The sequence below is a fragment of the Colius striatus genome, chromosome 21, assembly GCF_028858725.1.
Source record: "Colius striatus isolate bColStr4 chromosome 21, bColStr4.1.hap1, whole genome shotgun sequence".
Taxonomy (NCBI): domain Eukaryota; kingdom Metazoa; phylum Chordata; class Aves; order Coliiformes; family Coliidae; genus Colius; species Colius striatus.
The window spans coordinates 5,106,983-5,131,648 of record NC_084779.1 but is presented as its reverse complement, the minus strand read 5'-3'; the positions used below and the strand labels follow the sequence as shown (position 1 = coordinate 5,131,648).

Here is a 24,666-nt window from a genome sequence, read left to right as displayed (position 1 = left end):
GCCAACACAGAGGAACCTCCATTAGAGGTGAAGAACTGTCTCAGGCTCACCATCCCCATCAGGCTTCAGCTGTTGCACTGACGTTGTCTACAAGGATGATAGTTACAGCAAGCTCTAGTATTGTTAGACACACACCTGCTCCCTATCACACAAGTGTGCATGCCCTACCCACATATATAGTTGATTGCACACAGTTCTTCCCACAGGCGAAAGATGAGACCATTGTTGGTCACCTTTAAGTATGCCAGGCTAAATTTTAGCTGTCAGTGTACAATGGTTCACTCCCAACTATCTATCTGAGGTAGGCAAGAAGTATGCTCCTCTCTATGAGCTTCCAGAACCATCCCTTCAAGGTACTTTAACCAATGCATTTCTATGCTGCTGTAAAAAATGAGTATTCACATCAGAGTAAGAAAAACAGCAGGACTGAAGCTGCCTCAAAAAGATGCTGGCTGACTGAGGATGAAATGCCAGCTTTGCACAGTCACTTCAGGTGATCCTTATTTTAATTTTCTGTGGATTAGAGGGTTTTTTTTAAACCAACGCACACACTTCAAAAAAGTCAGACTCTATCTCAATTACATCATGCAGATTTGCTTTCTTCCACATTTTTTGGATCCTCACACATACCAAGAACCAGCATTTCATCAAGAAGACTTATCTGCAGGCAATGTGACAGCTGCTTCCTGGCTCTTTGAGCCTGCAACATTTTATTTGGGTCACACATACTATCTTTCTTTCCCCTTGAAGCAGGTAAAATGTCTGCTCATTTCTGACAGTGAGAGATATCACCACTGAGGTAAAGCCGTTTTAGAAGGAAAATTGTAAATGAGGACAAACTTTTTAGTGCACATTTATAACGACCTACAGGCAGTGCTTCTTGAGCTAGCAATGTACTGCACAATGAGCTAAATTCAGCTTTTATACTTGGCATCATTGTAACTTAATTAATCTTAATGGAGGTTACTGCAAGCTGAGAAGGGAGTGCATACTCACTAGATCCCACCCACAGAAGCATCCCTGCATGGGCATTTCCCACGTCCACAAAGCTGGAGATGGGATTGCCTCCACGTTACTAATTCATGGAGGTAAAACTGCAGTAACAATGCAGCCTTCAAGCCACCTCCTATCCATGATGAAATTTGTTTTCAAAGTTTTGCAGGGGATCATTATGGTGATTACTAGTTCTGGCAGTATTCCCATGGGAGAATGTTTTGCTCCAAAGACTACATAAAATACGACAAATCTGAGTTCTGTCTCATTTACTAGCAACTAGAAATATGCAAAATCAATATTAATACTAGGTAACTGCTGATGCTTACAATGAATAAATATTAGTAACTGGATATGTTCAATACTTATGAAACGTACATTACTTAGTATGGGGAAATATCATTGAACTTTCTTATCTGGAAAAGAACATACATTGCAAAATCACTTTGATGTGATGGAGTATCCAGAATGGCAGCTTCATAAATAAAGCTTTACTAAGCCTTGCTCTTCAGCTCTCATTGGATTATGTGGGTGTCAGCTTGGTCTGCTCCTTGCTGTTCTGAGGGGTACTAACTTCCAAATATAATCAGTACTTTCAGGGCTTTATGTTGGGTTGAACAAAAAGCTACAAACTATAAATAAATTTAGATCTTCATTTTGAGGCACCACGGTAGGATGAACCTGCAAGTAAGAGCAGAACTCAGTCAAAACTGATGAGTTTGAGATATGATCTCTGCAAAATTACTCAGCCTTACAGCATAACGAAATAAACCCATACATTTGTTACCAAAGGAAGGATACTTGCTGAAACATTCATTGATGCCTCATGAAAAAGTTTGGTAAGACAAGTCATTTTGCTAACTGGTTACAAGTTTTGAATCCATGATAAGACTTGCAGACAAAAAAGTGTGACCCAGTTTCTTGCTCCATGACTGAACATTTTGCACAGCTCTAAATATAAAACTGTTGATAACATTATCTGCATTTGTTGCAAAGGGAGCCTACTTCATGGACTGCACCAGGCAACAAGTAGCAATTTCCAACCACACTGCAAACCCCCACTAGTAAATGATGAGAGAATCAGGCACATTTTTTCTCCTTTTTTCACACCCAAATGCAAAGAAACATGAAAGCCCATGTTGGAATTATAAATATATTTGTGTTATTTATAATCATGGCACTACACAGTGAAAATCATGTCATTTTTCTTGAAAGAATCAGAATAGAATAAGACAGTATTGATACAGAATATCCTCTCACTGTCCTACTTAATTCTGTTGCAATGTGTTTTCAGAAATAATAACCTTAACAATGGTAGCATTAAGTCGCATTGAATAAGCTGCAGAGAGAACAGAAATAAATACTCTTGTCCTGGTTTTGACCTCAGCATGGTGCAAACCCCAGTGCAAACTCTATTAGCCAATGGAGTAACTCCACTGATGTCAGTGAAGCCACACTGATAAGAGATCAGATCAGACCTACTGCATAACATCTGTTTCAGCCTAACGTATATGATCATTATACATAGCTCCAATAAGTGCCCCCCCACTGCATACCGTAAAGCACTTGAAAAAGATAAATAGTTACGATGATCTCCATTTTTTATAGGTAGTGTAACTGAGACACAGGCAGATAGTGATTTGCTGAAGGTCTTCTAGCTGATCACTGTTAGATGAAGACAACACCCAGGAGCGCTGAGTCCTAACCTTGTACTCTGGACCAAATTATCCCTTAACATACACAATGTCATTCACTCGTGTCTGCCTGAACAATTAACACAGCAGACACAAGAGATTTGGAACTAACTTTCTGTAAAAGACCATTCATATTAACTGAGCAAGGGAATATTTTAACCAGAGTGGGGGTTTTTTTCTGAAAGAATAGCCTTTACAGTAGTTAAATAGATGCTACTTTTTACCAGATCTAATTCTTTTATAACAGTACACACTCCTTAGACTGTTTATTACTATGTTATTCATTGCTTTAAGCCTGCACAGCTACTCTAGATAATACTTTAAATACACAGAGCTTTAAAAAAATATTTCCATTACAAATATTTTAAAAATATACTTATCCTAAAAAGCTGTCCAGCACTATTCCAAAAATCTCTGGTAATAAATGTCTCTTCAAAATTTTAACAAAAATATCTAGCGTTCTATAGAAGAGCTCAAGAGTTGTGAAATGTACAGTCAGAAACATCTTGGGCCAGATTCCACACTTGTTTATACAGTTGCCAATTTGGATCACGGTGTTCACTTCAGTTGTGTTCCTCTAGTATAACCAGGAGCTGAATATAGCCCTTAATGTTTTAAAATAACTAAATGGACTGGACACTGCGACACTAACTTGTGCCTAGCATTACAAGGAAGGGAAATCCTTCACTTCATTGCATCTATAAATGCAAAATAATGTTATATTTAGTATTTGTGCCATGACCAACGAGGTGCCAGGCAGCTGCAGTGGATGACTCAGATCTAGAATCGGTTTTGCTTATAGAAAATGGTTTTTGGCTGAATGATGCCTGTAACTGCTGTCATTAAGTGAAGGACGAATGCTTACAGAGAATATTTGTAGAGAGGAGATGCCAACCGTTCTGTAATGCCTTCTATCATTCTAGGTATCCTCGTAATTGCATTTTGTTACTCATGACATTGCTTAACAGAATTTCCCAGTACTTAGAGCTACGAAGGACACTATTTTAAATTGCTTCTGTATTTTCCAATCTGGAAGCTATGAGCTGATCTTTTAAAACACTGGAACTTGTAATGTTTGGTTAAGGATGACACAAATGGAGTCTCATTGCATCAGGCTGTAGATTGTAAGCAAAGCTAACAGTCTCAAATGCAAACTGCAATTCCTACCCATGACCATCATGAAATTAGAAGTGATTCTTACATATTGGTTTCATTTAAAATGTTTAAAGCTTTCTACTTGCTTTCTTCCTAGACTTTGGCTGATGATCTAATGACTTATAAACCAAGGAAAATTAAGTATATAGGCTAAGTTCAGTCATCACTGTCGTCTTCATCATCATCGTCATCTTTACTGGGAGCACATCTTTGGAAGCAGTGTACTAGAGTTGCTAAGAAGAAGCTTGATAGAATAGCAGCAATGGAGACTGCGACTCCAGAGAAGATGATGATAAAAAGGTCCGTCAATGACAAACTAAATTTGCATTCACTAAAGCTGACCTCAGATAACTCATTCAGAAAGATTCTTCTATTTTCTACAGGCAGGGAACACTGGATTTCATGGAGACCTGCAAAGAAGAGGAAAGGGAAACAAATCAGTGGAATATTGATGAATCCTTCTGTTGCTCTGCTCACAGACTAAATGGCTGAAGAAAAAATTTGGGATTAATTATAGATTTATGAATTTCTAAGGGACAAAAGTCTCTCTCTATCCAAAAGCATTACATAACTCCCTTGAGTGGCTCCTGGAAATTAAGGGATTTCACCTTCATTCTTCCAGGAAGTCAAGTTTGACCTAGGACCATGTTTTTTAGGATTTAAAAAGTGAATATTAAACCCTGGGACATTTCCATCACACAGCTCTACCACATAAACATGATGTCACTAAGGAATGCATGACAATAAGGTTTCCTCTGCTTTTGTGAATTCCATTTTTCTTGTGGATGAAAATCTATTGCATATGTCTTACTATTAAACCCAGGCTCCTAGAGTTAGTGGTGTAAACCTGTCTGCTTATCTGGATCCTGCCCAGCTGTTATGCTGATCTGAAACAGAGCTTTAGCCAAGTCAACTATGGATCCAATTATCACCCTGACTTACATGGCCTTGTAACAATGATTGTACTAAATTTTGATCCCTAAAATCCAGGCTGTATCTGTCATATTTGCCTAAAGTGCTGTTGCCTTCCTTGTTTCTCATGCTCCTCTCACTGACAATGTAATAAAAGCTGCCAGCAGACTAGGACAACACTCAGCATGCCCAAGGCTGAATGGTTTCCTCTAGGCAAACTGCCACCTGAATGCATGCTACATTTTTTTTCTCTGAGCCTGGAGGGCATTGGTGATGTATCCCAGATGGTGAGGCAACTTGCTCTGCAGATCTTTGAGACCTCCTGTCTGTGGAACCTGCAGTATTCACATATATCATGTCTTCTATATAAGCCGATGTAGTGGAGCACTTGAGTGCATCTGTGACCTCATGGATGGCTAAAGGAAGTGCATACACATACTACTCCACTCTACAGCTTGTCATAGAGCTCTCTGTATGAACCTTTCTATTGAAAGTAGTGAGAGCTGTTCAGAAAGACTTGGGAATAACAATCCTGGGGTTAATGGGACTAACAAGCAAAAGGATGCAGAAATGGATATCCTTCTCTATGCAAACCCATGAGAAATAAGGCAGGAATGAAAACCCACAGGCTGGAATTCCAAGATACGTCCTTCTAATCACATTTTGAAAAGCGAATAGTTTTCAATTAATCAAGATGATGTTGACAGTAATCAAAGCAGTTACTGCTGCTGTGTAGAAACAGCAAGAAAAGGAACGTAATATATCACAAATTCATTTGAAGAGTAAGTTCCTTGCTAACATAAATGATTACTGCAGAACTTTAGCAGAAAAGCCTGGTACCTAAACATGGTGGTGTGTGGAATTCCACTTGTAGCAACCACAAGAAAAAACAAGCTTCTATACAACTGTGTTTCTGTAAACAAACCATTAAGATATCTGTTGAGCTCTCATGAAAACTGCAGTTTTCATAGGAGCTGTGCCACCTTCACAGCGTGTCTAATGAACGAGTGCACAGGTGACTAGAAACAACTCTACTTTTTCTATTTCTGACCAACTGCAAAAGAAGTTCTCTAGTGTCCTCACTTGCCAGCTTTTACAAGGACCTCTGTGCTGGAGTAGCCTCAATAAACTGGAGTATCAAATCTAACCTTCCATAAGGAAGGATGTAGAAAAAGAATATACTAAAAAGAGACAGACCAAAAAAGACTCCAAAAGAAAATTACTGTTCTAAGCAGTTAAGACATACTGCAGCCCTTGCCTCTAAAAATACCTCAGCATGGTAGTATTTGCTCAGGATCCAAGGGATGGGAAAAAAAGAGCCCACTTATTCATTACTAATAGTAGTTCTGTCATGTATCAAAACTGAGCCTGTAGATTGTGAGTGCTATTCTTATTTCCCAGATGCTTTCAGCTAACATCATAACACACAGAATACAAATACAAAAGAATCTGCAACATACTGCATCACTTAGAGGGTATTTCTTGTTATGAGAATCAGTGTACTGTAATGATTTTGAGTCTGATTATACAATAAGAAGAAATAAAGAAGCTCCTCTCCATGTAGCCATGGGTACTGGAATCTAGGTCATGTTCTCAAACCAAATAGATTAGATGGGAATTACCTACTTGCTCTCTTCTGTGACACTCCAATGTGCTAGCTTAGCCTCAGGACTTTACAGAACTCTTACTCATTGAGAATAATGGATGTCAATAGGCAAAGTGCAGCATCATAAACCACAGGCCAGCACAGAGGCCCTGCCAGCTCCCAGATACAGTGTCAGCCACCCTGTGTATGCACCATCTTTTAAACAAGACAGGAACTGACTTCTATTCACACATACGGCAGCCTGCTAAAGTTGTGCTGGAAGCAACCTAGAAGAACTGTAGAGCTAGGTGGAAGCATATGCCAGTGACTGAGGGAGAGAGGAACATTTATTAGCCCATCCTGTTCAGTGAATGTTTTTCTTTGCTGTGTCGTGATACTATTGCAAAAGCCAACGCAGTTAACGGAAGCTGCATTTTTTTTCCACTCCAAAGAGAATTTGGAACAGACTGTTCATTTGTAACAGTAGGAAGAGTAGCAGCTGTATCTCTGGCATGAGGAATTTCTTCTCCCAAAGCTAATGCAGTGGTTATTACACCAGAGCTTCTAATTGCCTACCTGAAAAATCATAACCTGAAGGTCACATAAGTGTCTGCTTAAGATGACAGATGAACAACACCATTTCATCTATGTCTACATGTTACTTCCGTCACATTATTTAAAAGCAGGTTGTCCTTAAAAAAACGAGAACCCAGTGTGTGTGGAGAACTGATGTTCTGTACTGCACCTGTCCCATTACATTCGTGCTTAGTAACAGATTCTATTTTGATCTTTGCTTGGGCAAGAAGGAATCCCAGGTCATCATACACCCTCTGCATGAACAAAGAACAAAAGAATGGCTTCTATAAAGCAATTACAAGGTGTAGGCTATTTTCCCTCTGGATGATTCTGTTACACATAGACTGGCTCAATCAAATTACCAGTCCCCATGCACAAGACTTCCAGAGGACAAGGGAGTGCCACTTAATCCCAGTGCCCTACTTTCAAGTACTTTAACTGCTTGAATGGTATTATTTGTATGTGGTTTGTTTTGGGGTTGTTGGGGTTTCTTTTTTTAATTATTCTGTAGAACATGTTCAATTTATTATTTAAAAAAATCAGCCCAGCTTCTTGTAAAGAGTATCTCAGAGAAGTTTGGTATTTAGTGCTTGGCTGCAGTAAGAAAACCTTTGATGATAGTTTTATATATATCTCATTGCTCCCACAACATGTTCAAAGGGTTGCTTCTTCATACCAAACAAATCTGTAAATCAAATAACAGCATGTGTTATAAATACATAGCTTATGTTATTTTGCTCAGGGCCATCACATTATCTGTAATAACTCCAGCTATCCCAAGGACAATGTCACACACATGGTATCTTTCTGCTACTTCATTTGCAGAAGTAGATGTACTATAGTAGCAAGCTGTGATGTACTGTTTGCTTTGTAAATGGGAATGCTTTGAAGTCCTAGTCAAGGGACACATGCTAGATTCTATAAAGGCTTGTCTCTTAACACTGAAAAAACAAAATAAGATGAAAATATGGGTCTGTACCCCAAGGAACTGATCATCTAAGTAACACAGGACGTGTGAATATGCTAGAATTCTAGAACCATAATGTTAAAAGAAGCAGCATGTTTTCATTAAGAAAAATAACCCATGTGCTTATAAAGAAGTGACACAGGAGGGTTTAAAATAGAGTTTATTTCAATTACATTTCCTAATAGCTTTTAGAACAACATGACTTTGAGATGCCTTACCACCAGAAGATTATAACTCTACTGAAGTCTAGCACTTAAACCTTTACAATAAGTTATAGACAGTTAAGCTGCAGCTAGATCTAATAAACACTTTGCATTTATTTCTGTAAGGACTATGCACAGCCTACTTGTCCTGCAGAGTCAGAGTCTGAAATATTTCCCCTGTAAAAATGGATGCAGCCTGAAACCAGTCTTTATACAAATAATTAATCATTTCCTTGTAAATGAATGATAATAGGCTGCAATGCCCCAAGTTACAACTGCACTGATCTTCCCATCTCAAGAACCTCCCAAAACCTCCCATACCAAGTTTCATTGACCATTCTTCTGCTCCTTTGTAGACATAATTTAACCACGTTTCTCATTGATACTGTTTGATCAGGAATTTTCAAGCTGTACATTCTGGACCATCAGTGGCACTGAAATTGCCTGCTCTTGGACCTCAGAAGGGTTTTCCCTAGATATGTTGACTGATGATTTATTGCATTGTGAGTTTTGTTTTATATTCTTCTAGCTTAAGACAAGCAGCAAGAGATATCACTTACTCCAGGTCTGCTTGACCCTGTTTTGAAGACTCCCTTACATATTTCTGTCTTTGCTTATTTCTAATATCTACACTAACTGTATCTTTTACTAGAGAGCTTCTGAAATTCATTATTACTTCAACATGATGGTCTGCCTCTTAACCCTTGGAGTGAGTTTTCCCAGTGATCATTTTGGATGTTGAATGTAAAAATAGGCTTCAGTTCTGTTGGGTCTTTGTAGAGCTTCACCAAAAAACAGGTATGAAGAGTTTCCTAACATTCAGTAGTGTACAACAGTATGAGATAATGAAAATGGCCACTCACACATACACTGGTATGTACTGGAAATATATCCAGAAAAAAATCTCTGAAGCCATAAACATATAATTTTATTTCTTTTAAGTGAAATTGGTATTTGCCCTTTTGGGTGGAATTTAGCAGTTCTCTCATGTTGCTGAATGTAGTTGACACAGACTTGAAATGTTAAAATGTGGCATTTTAGTTCTTGTATGGTATTTTGCCTCTAGCTACAATTCTCTTTAGTCTACTTAAACACTGTCACTAATGTATTAGATGTATTAATAAGCAGTGAGAGGCATTGCCTGTGAAGAGATACGAAATATTATCAGACATAGCCTCAAGCTATCAGAACAGCAAGGCTTGAAAAAACCTGAAGCCTAGATTTAGGTCCTAAATAAAACTTTTTACGGTCAAGTGCGCCAGAGTTTCACAGACCAACATTAGAGGGTACTTAACAGTTTCTCTCCATGCCTAAATATAAAGTTTAACATCAGGTGTTCACATCTGCAAATGCTATCCCTCACATCTCTAAATCCGTGAAAGATGGAAGTACTCCAAAAAACCTTGTGAAGGAAGAAATGGAGTGAAAAGCCAGTGTCAGTCAGATCATTTTACTGAAAATGACTAGGATATCAAATTCTATCTTTATCTATTTTTATATATATAGAAACAGATTTGATGAGCTTGTTAGGGAATCTAATTTCTGTTAGGAGTTTCTGCTTGAACAGAATAAAAGCTGCTGAATGTGTGAAATGTCTTAAGGTTTTTAATTCCTTTCCAAAAAACGGATATTATGTTCTGTACTAGTGATGTGCTGCCATGTGCACGATACTCGGGGAAGAACCGAATGGCTGTAATGGACAGAACAGTCTGTCCTTTGTAGCTGGAGCTTGCTTTGGTTCTATATTAGTACATGAAGTTAAGGCAGCCTCCTCTACATAGCGGATGAATAAATAGGTACTGATAAAGAATGATAAGTCAAGAGGACTTACAAAACAGTTGTTTCACTGGCATTTAGTTAGGTTAGAAGGTCAAATGAAACCTGTACTCTCATGTAATTGTGATGCTTTACACTGAAGAGGATGTTTAACAAGTTCAGTGAGTCCAGGGCTACTATAAGAGCCTAGACTAGTAAAGTAAGACATTATTTTATTTACAGAATAAGTTAAGAAATAGGTGTTAGACTGGAAAGGGACCCAAGAAACAAGAGATGATCACCTAACAGCACAAACTTTCTAGACAGGCTTACAAAAATCATTCCATTTTTCTCACTACACTGATCCACTTCTGAATCTTGTAACTGCTTTCTTTCACTAGCGAATTCAGCCTGAGCTTCCTGTTCCAGAAAGGTCCTTACAGTCTCATGGTTACCTGCTCTTGCTTTTTTCCTGCCTTCTCTCACTGCCATCCTTTTCTCCCATTCTTGTACTGATAGCCTTTACCAGAATTTACCTGTCCATCCATACTGAGGAGGTATTAGCTACACAAGTCTTGAAAGTAGCTAAACAGCATCCGTACCAGTACTGGCACTAAAAACCCCTTTGAGTAGCTTAAAAATTTATAGTCTTGTGCACATAACTCTCCAAAGTAGAGCAGAATTTGACCAAATGAAGAGGACACCACGGTCCCAGCTATGGCTGTTCCGACATGGGATTTGCTGCTATTAATGAACTTTTTTTTCCAGTACAGTTCAGTGATTACCTTAGTTTAGGATAAATTTCTTCAAGTGGACCCATTTCTGTCTTCTTCCATTTTCTTTTACTAGTTCTGCTTCTAGTGGTAGGTATGCTGACACTGTGCCAGCTAATCCCATTTGTAACAGGAAAATCTAACAGCAATCCTAACTTAAACTTGTGCTACTTTTATTTCAACATTCCTAACATTTATTTCCATTATTTATCACACAGGTAGCACAAATCTATTTGAAATTTGGTCACTGGCCAATTTTGAAAGACTTTTTCAAATCTTTCTGGAAATATCAGTGTATATAGGTTACCCAGAAAAATGCTCAGCCTAGACCTCATCAAATTGCTGGAGTCTTTCTAACACTGTTTTAATAGAAGGCATCAGAATTTTTAATTCTTGCAATTAATAGTGGGGAACTTAAATACAGTACATATTAAACCGAGAAAACACCACTGCATCTAGCACGGAAAGCAAAGAAACTGACTATTTCTTGCTGTCATAGATGATTCAGGATTAAGACCACCTAAAGAAACACAGTTGAAGGTATTAGCAAAAGTGATTTTAATATGCATTTGTGTAACATACTGGGGTGTGACAGTCAGGTTCATTCTACTACTTACTATAGGGAAGAGGTGCTTTAAAGTGATTTACAGACACTGGAGACAGAAAGTATGGGGAAGACTATCAAGACAATCTTGCAGTTCCAGAAACTCTACACAACTTCCCAAAAGGGTTTTTCCAAAAATACTTGGAAGAAAAAAAGTACAAAGCAAAATGGGGGAAAGATGACAGAAAAGAGACATGACAGTCACACTCCATGGAATACTTAAACTCTAATTAAAAGTAATGTTAAAAATGCATTAGTCATTAGCAAACAAGGTCACAGGCACAGCTGTCCAAAGCATGTTCACAGACAGTAAAATTCAGCAAGCAGCCACAAAGCAGCCATTGCAGACTACTTGTATTTGCTTTTGTTAAATGCTTTTTATCTGAATCAAATCTCTTCATTGACATGAGATTATCGCAGTCAATAAATGTCTTTTGCACTGCTATGCACTGCTTTTAAACAGCACCTTTCACCTTTTCACTCTTCATGTGTATAAAAACATGTTCCCTGTTGTCAAGTGCTGAGTTTCATTGTAAGTAAAGTGTTGAGTTTAACTGAAAAAACTTTTAGCAAGGTTTCTTTATGAAGTCTGCCTGCAAACCTGGCAAGCAGGAGTATTCACTTACTGCCAATTAAGCCTTCATTTAGAAATGTCAATAAGATGAATAAATGCTGGGATCTGTACAATGATTCAAATCCCAGCTGCTTCTGTAAAGCGACAAGTTAGATGTGCAAAGGCAGCTCCAGTTGGGAAGAGGCTTTATAGTCAGCTAGTCAGACAGGTCAGCACGTTGTAACTTTACAACCCATTTCTGGTAACATGCCAGAAAGAAAATGGCCCTGGCTTTTTCAAAACTAATGAGTTGAAGTATGGCTTTTGCTCAGATCACCAGAGACCTTAGTTACAGAGGCAGAAAGCTTCAGGATCATTTACTGAGATTTCAGTTCACATCAACAGAACTCCAATTTGTAAATCAACTTGCTATTTCTTTTGCAAAAAACAAAGGTGGCTTTGACTAACATGTCATTTACAGTGCTAAAATTAAAAGGTGGAGCAGTGGCTGGGCTTAGTAAACAGTAAACAGTTTGTGTGATTTCTCTCAGACATGCAGACGGGGCACATTAAACTATTTTAAGTGTCATTCAAAGCGAGGAATCAAAATGAGTATCCAGAACCTAAATCTTTCTGTCAATATATTTCTTGTAGCCATTTAACTCCTTGCTACCAGCTCTGAATCTTGAGGGACTGCTATGTTAGCTGGGAAATGGCAGCCCTGGATCCCAGTTCATCCACAGACTGGCTGGAGCATGCTTCTTTTCTGCTTTAGCATATCCTTTCTTGTCTAACCCATTTGGAAGTATCCCAAGCCAGCATAAGACACATGGTGGTGTACAGAGCCTTTAGTTTCTTTACAGTGCTTTGTATTTTTCATGAAAGAACTGGGGATCATTGAGGCAAGCTGTCATTCACCCTTCCACACTTTCCCTTCTCAGTAAACCCAGGCTGCAGGGTCTGCCATTTAAAGGCTGGGGAACCTCAATCTGTCATGGAACCATTCTGTAGTGCAGTTCATTCTTGGAAAAAAAGCAAGAGAAGAAAATCACCAGTCAACTCTTTCCTATTTGTAGAGCCCGTGCAAGGCAAACACTTGAGCTGCTACAGAATCACACAGCAAAAGCATGCAAGATGACGTTCCTGTCTTGGGCCCAAAATGTATCCCTGTTTTTGTCTTTTGCTCTATTTGCAGACATAATGCTTGCTGCCCTACTTATCTTGATATGTTTGCTGAGAGAATACTCCTGTCTCCAGCCTTACAGCAGTATCATACATAAGCCTGGGAGTCTAAATGCTGAATCTTCCAGTGGGCTGCACTTCCCAGAAAAGGCTAGTTTATTATAAGAGACAGACAGTGTTTTTGTGGCAGCAGAACACAAAAAGAAATGAAAGCATTGACTTCACTTGCTTTTCTGCATCCATGCACTGATCTCACTGCTATGAGTGGCTGCAAAGAGATCAGGGGACGTGCTCCTGTGAACAAATGAAAATCATTTGCTTAGGCCATGTCAGGGGTCAGCTCTGATAAAACCAATCAGTTGAATATTTGCTCCTTTCCTCTTTGTATTCCTGAATCAAACCTAACGGAACATTTGGAAGAACCGGATGAGCAAGCAATTTTTTAGATATCTGGCTGAAATACAACCTGAAAATACTATGAGAAAGCATCTCTAAGCTTGCAAGGCACTGGCAAATCCTGGCATAGCATGGAAGGGTGATTCACTTGAGATTTATAGACATAAGTTCAGATGTGCTTTAAAGCACTGAGAGGGCAGAAAATAGAGTGATGGGCTGGGACAGACTTTCAAACTGAAGAGAGACAGTGTGGATTAAAGGGAAGGAGTTAGAAGTTCATTAAAAGAGATGGAAAAGCACGGGGAAAGTGAACTGATGTTTATCATGAGAGATGGGCAAATACTTGATTCAAACAAGCAAACATTAGCTAAAGCATGAGGGAAGGTGGGAGAACAGGCCCAGGTTTGGTTTAGAAAGAATCAAGATGAAAGTTTCAATGAGACAGAAAAGAAAAAAAAAACACCACTTTTTCCTCAAATGACTTCTGCCTTAAAACAGCTGTTGCACAGCTAAGAATATTTAGGGCAACCCACATAAGTGTATTAAAAAATGCTATCCAAGGTCATGAGCATAGGAAGAACTTCAATAACTGACTATAGACTGACAGTCAAAAGAGGAAAGACAAGACCTCAGAAATTCGTAGACTCGCTGTGTTTTTCTTCCTTTTTGTCTGACTTCAAAGAAAGTTACTTGACCTCAACCTGTTCTCCTGAGCTCTTCTCCCCCACCCTGTTAGCCCTCACCATCTTTTGTACAGGCACCTCAGCCACAGATCAGACACTAGTCATCCCAGGACAGGTAATACTTGCATACCCTCTGTAGCCCTTACAAAGTTTTTATGCTCCAAGCAGTTTGGAGTGAGCAGCTGGGTGGCTCAGTGGCATGGGTTTATGCCCTAGTGCTTGTTGAACTGTGAGATGATCTGCTAAAGCTGGATTAAAAAAGGCTTTGGGATCGGGTGGGAAATGTAGAGCAGGAGTCTGGATTCCCTATACATGGCAGCCTTAACACATGTGGGTTTTTTCCTCCCCATGCTTTTCTGAAAATTACTGGCCCAAATACCAGAATTAAATATATCCTGCATTTTAGGGTGTTCCAGAGCCATTTCAATTTATTCCTAATATTAGAAGCAGTGCTATTTTAATGAAAAGAGCCCACATCAGGCTACTGAAGAGAGTTTCAAACACACAGAGTATCACCTAAAATACTTTCAGGAAAGGGCTGACAATCACAGTTGCATAAAATGGGGATTTAACTCTTCTGTAGCAGTTCTACAGCTCATCTGTAAAATCAGTTTTCTGAAGGAGCAGACACAGAATATTTTGCTGCTGAATGGGCTTATTGTAGAAAATATATTTACCAGAGAGAAAATGAAGTCTGGAAGAGAACCAGCTCTGGGCTGAATGAATTTGAAAAGGTTCTTTCACTGCCTGGGTAAGCCTAGGCTATAAATCAAAATTATTAGGGCTTAATTTTGAAATTTCATTTCTTAACTGGAAAGAGGACCTGCTGCTAGAAAGAAGCCAACATCATTTTAATGGAGTCATTTGTTGAAAGCATGCAATTACAGCTTGACCAAAATGCACTTTGGGTCATTGCAGGCAGCACACAGACAATTTGACGAAGAACCCTCCTTCCCTCCAAGACATACAGACAGAGAAACGGACATACTGCACTGTTAGCCACCGAGCTTTACCTTTCTGGAGCTTAGATGCATTGTCCTGTATCCAGCTGAAAAGATTGGCAAAGTCACAGTCACAGACCCAAGGGTTGCCCTCTAAGCGTATAGTCCGCAGGGAGGGAAGCGCTTCTAGGGCTGCCACATTTAGGCTTTGTAAGTTATTGTCATTCAATTCTAGCACTTGGAGCTGTTCCAGGTTCTCAAAAGCAGCCTCATCCACATCCACCAGGTTATTGTTTCCCAGGCTCAATTTTATCAGTTTTTCAGCCGATTTGAATATCCCAGCATCAAGCTGTGTTAAATTATTGTAGCTTAAGTCTAAATACACCAGTTTGGAAGAACTGCTAAAAGTGCCCTCTTCTAAAGAGGTGAGAGAGTTATTCCTGAAGTCCAAATAGACTAGATCTCCATAAAATATAAAGAAATCAGCTGGTATCGCCTGAATGTTGTTATCAGCTATAAGAAGTTTCCGTACATCCAATGGAAACGGATTAGGAACACTTGGGAGTCCTTGATCCCGGCAGTCTATGGTGTGGTAGTCCATACAGCTACAGACAGCAGGGCAAAAATGACCCACGGGTAAGAAAAGCAGGCAGACAAAGACAGAAAAAGGCAGAAGGCAGAAAGGAAAGCATGGCAACATCGTCAAGGATTTGAAAGCTGTGATGAGCACCACTTCTAAGAAAAAGACATTTTGCTCAGCTGAGCAGCAGTGCCTGGTACTTGTGTGTGTGTGTGTGATTGTATCCAGGAGATCACATATCATCACAGATCCGATAGCAGCCGTCTTGGGAGGGGGAGGGAGAGTGACTGAAGGAAAGAGGGAGGGAGGCAAATGTGAGGATTTACACTGTCAGAATATTATAATGCTCTACAGTATAAGGGAAAGCGATGATTGGGTAAAAGGAGGATCTTTCAAAGGGCTCCCTTGCTTTTGTGAGCTAAAAAAAGCCGAGAGCCTGTTTGCATATTTGCTGTATATTCCAGCAAATGGGAAATCACACCTGGTCCTGTGACTCTGACAGTAACAGCTTATGCTTAAAAAGCCCGTCAGGTAATAAGCCCTGATGAAATCACTTATTTTGTTTCTACACAGGAGCCTACATGAAGGTGACCAATACTCTACAGAAATGCAAGCAAGGGTCAGGGAATTATCCAGGGCTGTTTCTCCTTTCATTTTCAAAGCAGGGAGAAGTAGAGCAGCCCAAAGACACGGAACACTGATATGCAGTGTTTCTGGATGCCTTCTCAGCTTTTCCAGCAAGCATGTTAACATTACTTAAATATGCTTCATTATCTTTTAAGCAGAAGTATAACCTACTGTAGCAGCAAGGAATACGGCCTCAAAAGTCAGGGTATTTTTCCAAAACAGCTACTTTCTAATACAGCAACTGGTAATGTCGGTTACACCACATAAAAGTGCAAAACTGTGGATGAAATCTTCAGCTGGTAAAAACTGAAGAGATTTTCTTCTTTTCCAGGGGCTGAAATATTTGGCAATCAATCTGCCTTGTCTCCCATGGGACAGTAGAGATGATTTTGCAATAAGGCATCTGTGTTTTTCTGACATCCTCAAATCCACACCCAAAAAGGCAAGTCCTCTGCCAACTGAAAGCTTAACTTTTAACTCCATCCCTCCCTCTTCATGCACATTGTGAAAGCAGATAGAAATGGGACTGTAGTGCTTGAGCCACATCTATGCACTATGAGGAAAGATTCTTCTAAAGAGATAGATTGCATATGGGTACACGTGCCCTGAAGATTAGAGCAGAAATTCAAATACCAGTGGAAAGCTCATTCTTCTTAGGTCAGAGAGACCTGTAATCTCGATTTAAGGTCGGATTTCATAACCAAATTCAGAGTATCTTTCATCCAGGACAGAGTACAAAAATGTCCTTTTTAAAGATAGCTTATTCTCCCAGGATACCTGTATTTAAATAATGAAAGCAGTATTATTAACCTCTCCTTCAGCATGTATGCAGAAATACTGAACTGCTGGGAGAGAACAAAGAAAGATCCAGTCCGTTCTCCATAGCACCCACTGACAGAAAAAGAGGCTGGGGCACAGATTAAAAAGCATCTGAACACAAGAAAACACTCCTTTTTTACTGTGAGGGTGGTCAGACACTAGGGCAAGTTGCCCAGAAATGTTGTAGAGTCTCCAACTGTGGAGATATTCAAAACCCGACTGGAGACAGCACTGGGCAACCTGCTCTGACTCTGCCTGCATAGGAGGATTGGACTAGATGATGTCCGGAAGTCCCTTCCAACCTGAGCAATTTTGTGAAGTCACCAAATGAACATGCCTGGAAGGGGTTATCTTTGAACATCTCTCTCTCACACTTTGCAATAAAACCTTGTTCCTGTTCCTAAGTTGTTTAGCTAAACCTCCTTGAGCCAGCCTCTAGATCCCATCCACAACACATATCGTGCTCCTGCTGTGTTTCATGTCTTGAATGACTCTTCATCACCACTCAGAAGGAAATGGGCACAGCTGCCTCTATAAATCACCAGGGCAAAACCTAATTGAATTCCTGAGATGGTTATTTAAAATATTTACCTTTAAATTACAGAGGAAGTGGAAATAGTCCATAGGCTACCTATGAATAAAAAAAAAGCAAACCTGTACAGGAAGAATAACTCTTGTGGCCAAGAGTCAATGAACCTGCATCTACAAGTAACTGCAACTGGTATTCCTCATGCAGAACTGATGCTTTTTAAACTTTTAAGGTTGAATCTTGCAAATACTTGCTCCTGCTGTCATTTACTGCTTTTCTGTCCCTAAGTTATTTCAATTAACGTCAGAGAAAGATTTTTCTGATCAAAGGAAAGCAGAACTGACTAGATACCCCGTAGTAATGATAACTCTACCTACTGAAGTCACCAGTACACAGGACTTGAAGAGTTCTCCCATGACTCCTCTGCAGATTCACCCTTTTCCTATCAAACATACAGAACCAAACTCTGACATCCTGTTTTCAAAGACGCCTCAGAATTGTTATCCCTGTTTCACAGATGGGAGACTAGACAATAAGGCACAATTTGTGAAAGATCCAAGAACATGTTAGGAACAGGACTCAGCTTCCCTAAAAATTCCACAAGCTCTTGCTAGAACTATCTCTCCTTCTAATAAGAAAGAGACCTTTTTTTTCTCAGCTGCTCATGTGTATTCTTTACATATTCCCCCACAGGGAAAGCACTGTAAGCAACACTATCTTCACAGCTTATGCTGCACTCACATGCAGTTTGCAATTTCTCCACAGAATCTGTGGAGTTTTCCTGTCTGAGATGTTTGTGACTGGGTTAGTAGAAGACTAGGAATTACTACTGGGCTCTGGATATTTTAAGATAGGTATCCTGTAGGTTTGTCAAACACCATCCCTCCTTCCACAGCATCCAGGCAAACAGAGTTTCACTGCCAATCCCTAACAGCGCTGATCTCCAGCTACACAAGACCAGCTGCACTGCCTGCCGTGGTCTGACACCTTTGCCTTGATGTCTTTGATTTTGCAAAGTTTCTTCCTGACCTGTCTTTCTCTGTATAACATTTCCCATTTTGTCTGTTCAGCTTTATTCATTCCTTTGCTACTATTTCTGAACTTCAGCTGTTTCCCTTACAGCGGAGAAATTCTCTTGGATCTTTTTGAAGCTTCACTCTCTTGCCAGACATCTCAGGCAATTTTATAGCACAAAGGAGATCCTGCAAAGCTATCAAATAAGATATTAAAGCTTTCCCTCTTTAATCTTTTATTTGCATCAGTCAGTTTGGCTAACCTGTACTACTAAACAGGGGTTTAGCCTGCAATCTGCCAAGCGCACAGCACCCTCTTGTGCCCTTCAGAACAGTGGATATTCCACAACCACTCTGTTCTCTTTCAATAAGCTACTAGCAAGTTTTTACTCCTGTAGTTTACTTACACTTTGAGCTCTACTTCTTCTTCCAATGTCCTATTAAAGAGTGCTCAGTCACGCCATGCCAATAAATAAACACATACACCTGAGAAGAGAAGCTAATGCAAGGAACAAAGTGAGTTTCTCATTCCCTGATTGCACCAAGTTAGAGGAGCCAAATTACAAACCTACTGTATGATGCTGCTGCTCCTGTCATTTGAATTTCCTTCTCCCTGCATGGACTGTCATACCTTTTGGCTACTTGTTACAGGAACAGGGACACTGGATCTTAAGATTGCCAATCACCTGCTGGATTTAGATTTATTTTCTTTGAGGAAATTTTGAAGTACACCACATTAGATAATACACATCAGGACTTTGGCTTCAACTGACACTAAATAAATAATTTTGTAAAATACAAAATGTCTTCAGTGAGTAGTCTCAGAGAGTTCTTTGTAATCTATGCTTCAACATAGAACTATGAAGGAGCTGGTGTCAAATCCTTTTGTAGGTAATGAGGAAGCAAACCCAATTTCTCTCCATACTTCCCAGTTGCAGGAGTTGAATAAGCACAACAGTAGGCAGGCTTTGGACTAAAATAACAAAGATTTGACTTTAAAATAAAACAGGGAGTGACATGCCACACTGGTCAGAGATCTTTAGTGTGCTTGCAGTACTATATCATGGTAAGCTGTAGGAAGCTAACAGAAAAATCATCCATTTCCTTGCCTAGAGAAGTAAGAAAAAGGTCTGCAAAAAAATGACAGAGGTTTCATCTTTCTCTTAGAAACGTTCAGCTCTTCCCTTAGAAGTGCTCAAAATTTCCCAAAATAATTTGAGTACTGGAAGAAAAAAGAAAGAGAAATCATAGTACCAACAGACATGAAAGATTCTGGTCTCAGCCAATAAACCTTTACTTAAAAAAAGATACTGAAACTGAAAACTGTCCATTCTCATGCTAGTTTTGAGCAGCTAATTGAGGATATTTTTCCATCAAGGTGGTTACTATTCCAGGCTTATGGTTCACTGAGTTAAGGCACATGTCATGTCTGAGGCTGCTGTACCAGGTGCACATAGTGATTGCAAAGGCTTTTCCTCCTCATTATCATACAGTAGCAATGTCTCATGGGGACCAAGGTTCAAACATGAATGACTACCAGTGTATGTTACTCAATTAATCAAACACTGAAATCCAGTGCTAAACCACATCTCTGAACAGAAGTTCCATTTTTATTCAGGTATTTGTCAGTTTGGCTTTAGTGCTTTTTTCTTTTGAGACCAACTTTCCCTGCTATTACTAGGCATGCTTTCATGTATGCAGCCAAGGGGCACCTTTTCCCTCTAATGTTACATATAAGAAGGACTGAAAAAGCAAAAGAGAAAAAGAGTATATTCCCGTGTCTCTCAGTTTCTGAGATGATAGAAACTGTGAAGTGAAACTTGTATTACACCTGCCCAATCCTTCACTGCCGCTGCTGCTGCTGCTGTCATGCCACTGGGTGGGAAATTACATCAAAATTAATCAACGTGGTAGCAGCAATGATTGAATTTGAGAACTTCAGACACTGTAGTTCAGCAGTCAAATGAGACCAGCCTAAACCTATCAAAAGACTTCCATCCATGTGCTCTAGACAACATGGCTTATGCAGACATGTGGTCACTATCTTATTGTAAACAATTTACAGTCACTAAAAGCACTCACAAGAGATAGAAACAGTCTAAATTGTATATCCTTTTTCCCTCAAGAAGGCTGACTTTCCTCTCGTTTCTTCTCAAATGCAGTTTATTTGGTCAGATTCACCAATGAGTTTGTCACGACCTGAAAAAGCCTGAGGAGATGAGAGATCCCAGTTTCTTTACAACCTCAGAGCTTCTAAATAAAAATATATGTAAGAAATCCAACAGAGTATTTGTAGAGGAAAAATTATTCAAGTCAGTGACTTTAAAGTAGCAGTTTGAGTTGAACATAACTTTCATATTTGAAACTTGTTTCAACCTGCATCTAAGTTTCAAGCAGTGAAACTAAACAGAGGATGTCTGAGCAAATAAATTCTCAAAGCCTCAAGATATCACAAAATTTAATCCAGCTCTGATGCAAAGCTAAGTAGATTGTTATTTTTAACCCATGACTGCCACTATAAACATGGCATATTTGCTTCAAAGGATAGGAAACTAATAACTCTCAGGAGTTAATTTCCTCCAAATTGTGCCCTTCTACAGAAATCCACTGCTAAACACTTTATCAAAGCATACAGGGGCTGAACACACCACTGCAATCTGGCTGACCAGAGCTTAAAGTATGACAAATAGTGTATGTTCTAGCAAAAGGAGGCAAGTTTTCCTTTCCTGTAAGGAAACTAGAAATTATTCTGAAATATGTGGGAAGCAAACTTGTATTCTCTCGGTAGGAAGTACATGGTTTTAATTTGTACTCTATGCCACCTAGAAATCCCTTTGGAGAGTTCGCTTTGTTCTAATAAACAGCAAATAGATTCACAGCAATTAAAACAGTTGACAGCTGATGTTTATAAAAACACCACATCTATATTCCTTGGGCATCAAACCTCTCCAGATCATTAGCTCTGCAAGGTAGGGCACAGAGTAAAAAACCCAAACCAGAACAACCAACCAACCACCAAAAAACCCCAAAACAAACAAAAAAAGGACTTGAATTAATGTTGCTAGTAATATTAAGAGGCTAAATGCTCTTGTGAGGATTTTATGCAAGTTCATACCAAATACATACCCAGCAAGAAGACAGTTCTATTTACAAAGGCATGGCTAATTTAATTGGAGGCCAAGGGCTTTTAGTGACACCTCAGTTTGCTTTGATAGGAGGATTTCACAAAGACATTACAAGCTACCTTCCTTGACTGTATTTAACTTATTTGATGTGGAACAAACCAGTCAAAACAGGGGGAAAAAAGACAGTTTAGATATTCTAGATCTCTTTTCTAAAAGAGACAAAAATCCCCAGGATTTTTCCTCTTCTCCCATCTACAATGCTGACTATTGCTGAATACACTTCATGGATTAAAACGTGCAGAAAGCATGTTTATGTCACTGGGGATTCCAAGCATCAGTTGAGTGGTAGAAATAATGGAAATAATTATTACACTCCTCTGTTGCCTTTGACCATGAAAATACTTCAAGAAAAAATACAATTAAGTGCTTAAAAGATCAGACTGTAATTTCAAAATAAGGCTTGAAAACTGCCCTTTGAAGTGCATCACATACTCATTAATTTTGTGCCACAAGTGTGCATTTTCTACAAGTTTATTCGGAACAACTGTCTTTCTGCAAAAGAATAACTTCACAATAATGCATCCATCTCTGCACTGGAACCACACTGTACTATGAAGTATGAAGTGACAACCAATAGATCAGGACTTGAGGCAAGACAAGGAACACTGTAATCTTGCACGATGTTCAAATGGAAGTGATCTAACAGAATAAGGGTGTGCAGGTGTATGTTTATGTCTATATCTGAATGGACATGTAAAATCAAATATGGACAATCCAGAGAGGGCAATCTAGAGGAAACAACTGAAAATTTGTCCCTTATAGTTTCTCCATAGAACTCTTTCTGTGGACAGATCTGTCATCCTTTTTAATTCCATGTTAAATAGGCTAAATTCCTTTTCTAAAGTCAAGAAATACCTAGCTTTTTTACACCCACATGAAGAAGAAAACCGGTCAAAATGATGACATAGGTCCTTGACCTATGGGATGAAGTCCCCTGATGCAAAGGACTTTAAAGTACAAAGTAAATGTTGGGAAGGCCCATACATTTGGCTGTAAGCAATAAAATGTTTGTAAGATGATATAAACTCATTATAGTTACCGATCTTTTGGTATAACCGAAGTAGCTACAGTTCTGTTCATGATCCTGGTCATTCACTTGTCTTCACTTTAAAGTGATCTTTCTATATTGTCTTACAAGCTTCCCTGGCTATACAGAAGTATAGTGTCCCTTAGGGAATGCAGCAGAGTTTGACTTAATGCCTTCTGACATTTCACTCGCCTTGTTAATAAGATGGGTGAAATGTCAGGTGAAATTATATCAGTAAGTGCAGCAATTCCCAAAAGGGAGATGTTTGGGCCTTGGAATACTGCTTCTGGATTTGCTTTTCTAAAACATGTTAATAACCAATGCTAATTATTACAATGACTGGCTTTCATAATAGCTGCAGAAATTTCTCTGGCGCTCAGTGATATCAGTCATAACCTCCAGAATTTATTACAGTCATACTTTGAATGGTGCATTAGTAATCACTAACACAGCTGCTCTATTTAACATGTTTCAGACTACATGCTGACACTGCTGTGGCCCATAGTAGTTTTAAATGCTAGAACTTCAGCAAGACCCTTAGTATTGGGAGGTGGAAGTGTCTTAGTACTTGGTTGCACAGTTCCAGCACCCAAAAGTTGTCCTACACTACTATATAGTGCTGTTGTTCAAGGGTAACTTGCTGCCCTTTTTCAGGAGGTACATCTGGTTTGTGAAGGGAATTAATGTGTGGAGGAACTCCTTCATATATCTGCTTATATAGTCTCCACAATTTTGTAGGCCATCTTATTTCAGAGGTACTAAAGCTGCTGCACATCGCTGAAAGAAGTTAAAATGCAGAATCCTCCTTGGGGAATGTTAGTGAAGTTCATAGAGATCACAGAATGGTAGGAGTTGGAGGGGACCTTTAGAAATCATCTAGTCCAATCCCCAAACAGGTCCCACCTAGATCAGATCACACAGGAATGTGCCCAGGTAGGTTTGAAGACCTCCAGAGAAGGAGACTCCATACCTTCCCTGAGCAGCCTGGGCCAGGGCTCCCTCACCTCAACAGTGAAGTAGTTTTTCCTTATGTTTAAACGAATCTTTAATCTGTTTCAGCTTCTTTCAATCGCCCCTCATCCTGTCACCAAATACAACAGAAGTTAATTAACATTAATAAAAGTTAATTAACATTAACAGATGTTAATGGGCATTAGTGCTTGCAGTATGCAGAGTGTAGTGCTCAGTCACCACTATCTCTGGGATGGTTCTGCAGCTTTTTCTTTAGTAATATAAAAAAGAAATAAAAACAAAAATAGAACAAGTGAAGTCTCTTAAATCTCAGATTTGAAGGGAATCTATAAGAAAAAGTGTGTTTGCTCCAGGCTCTTGTGAATTTTTCAGGAAGGTAACGGCACAGAATATGAATGCGGTAAAAATACTGTTCATGTGGTACCACGGGCAATGTACTACACTCTCCCTTTTCTCAGGCTGTGCTATAAGCAAAAAGATATTTTTAGGAATCATAGAATGGCTGCAGACTAAAAATAGAGAAGCCAAAAATGTCCAACAAAACACTAAAATTGAAAATTAATTTTAAGTGATTTTTGGTTTCTTTTTAGAAAATGTTTTAAGCTTTTAACAGGGATTTGTAATTCTTACATTTTTCTCTATGACATTCCTCAGTAGGATATCACCTTTTCCTATAAGTCATCTCTTATGGTAAGAAATGTTTTATCTAAGCATGTAAGGAAAGGCTTCAATTTACTTTTTGACACAGACACACAAATTACTTAGGTCCTTCTGCTGAAGCTAAGCAAATGCTAACATGATACATGTGTGGCTTCTTTATATTATAAACACTTTATTTGCTTTTCCTCTATCCACAAGGTTTTATTTAAAGAACATGGTTTGAAGTTCTTATCAGGTGCACAAGCAGTCCAATTATTCAAGGCTATCACAGACAGTACTATA

The 24,666-nt window shown here is 39.1% G+C and overlaps 1 protein-coding gene across 3 annotated transcripts in view; it reads right to left on the bottom strand.

The window, feature by feature from the left end:
- Positions 1-1,388: 1,388 nt before the first annotated feature.
- The window catches only part of LRRC38 (leucine rich repeat containing 38), a 54,674-nt gene continuing 31,396 nt past the window's right edge, over positions 1,389-24,666 (bottom strand). The window contains exons 4-5 of one of the 3 annotated variants that reach the window (XR_009820215.1): positions 4,185-4,252; positions 1,389-1,674 (exon numbers count right to left, since the gene is read on the bottom strand). Coding sequence is in view for 1 of the 3 variants with exons in the window: in XM_010202174.2 (XP_010200476.2) it covers positions 3,999-4,252; positions 15,045-15,672 (882 nt within the window). In the remaining 2 variants the exon portion in view is untranslated. Of the gene's footprint in view, positions 1,675-2,132; positions 4,253-15,044; positions 15,688-24,666 lie in introns of those variants that run through there. The other 2 variants (XM_010202174.2, XR_009820216.1) reach the window with 2 other exon arrangements.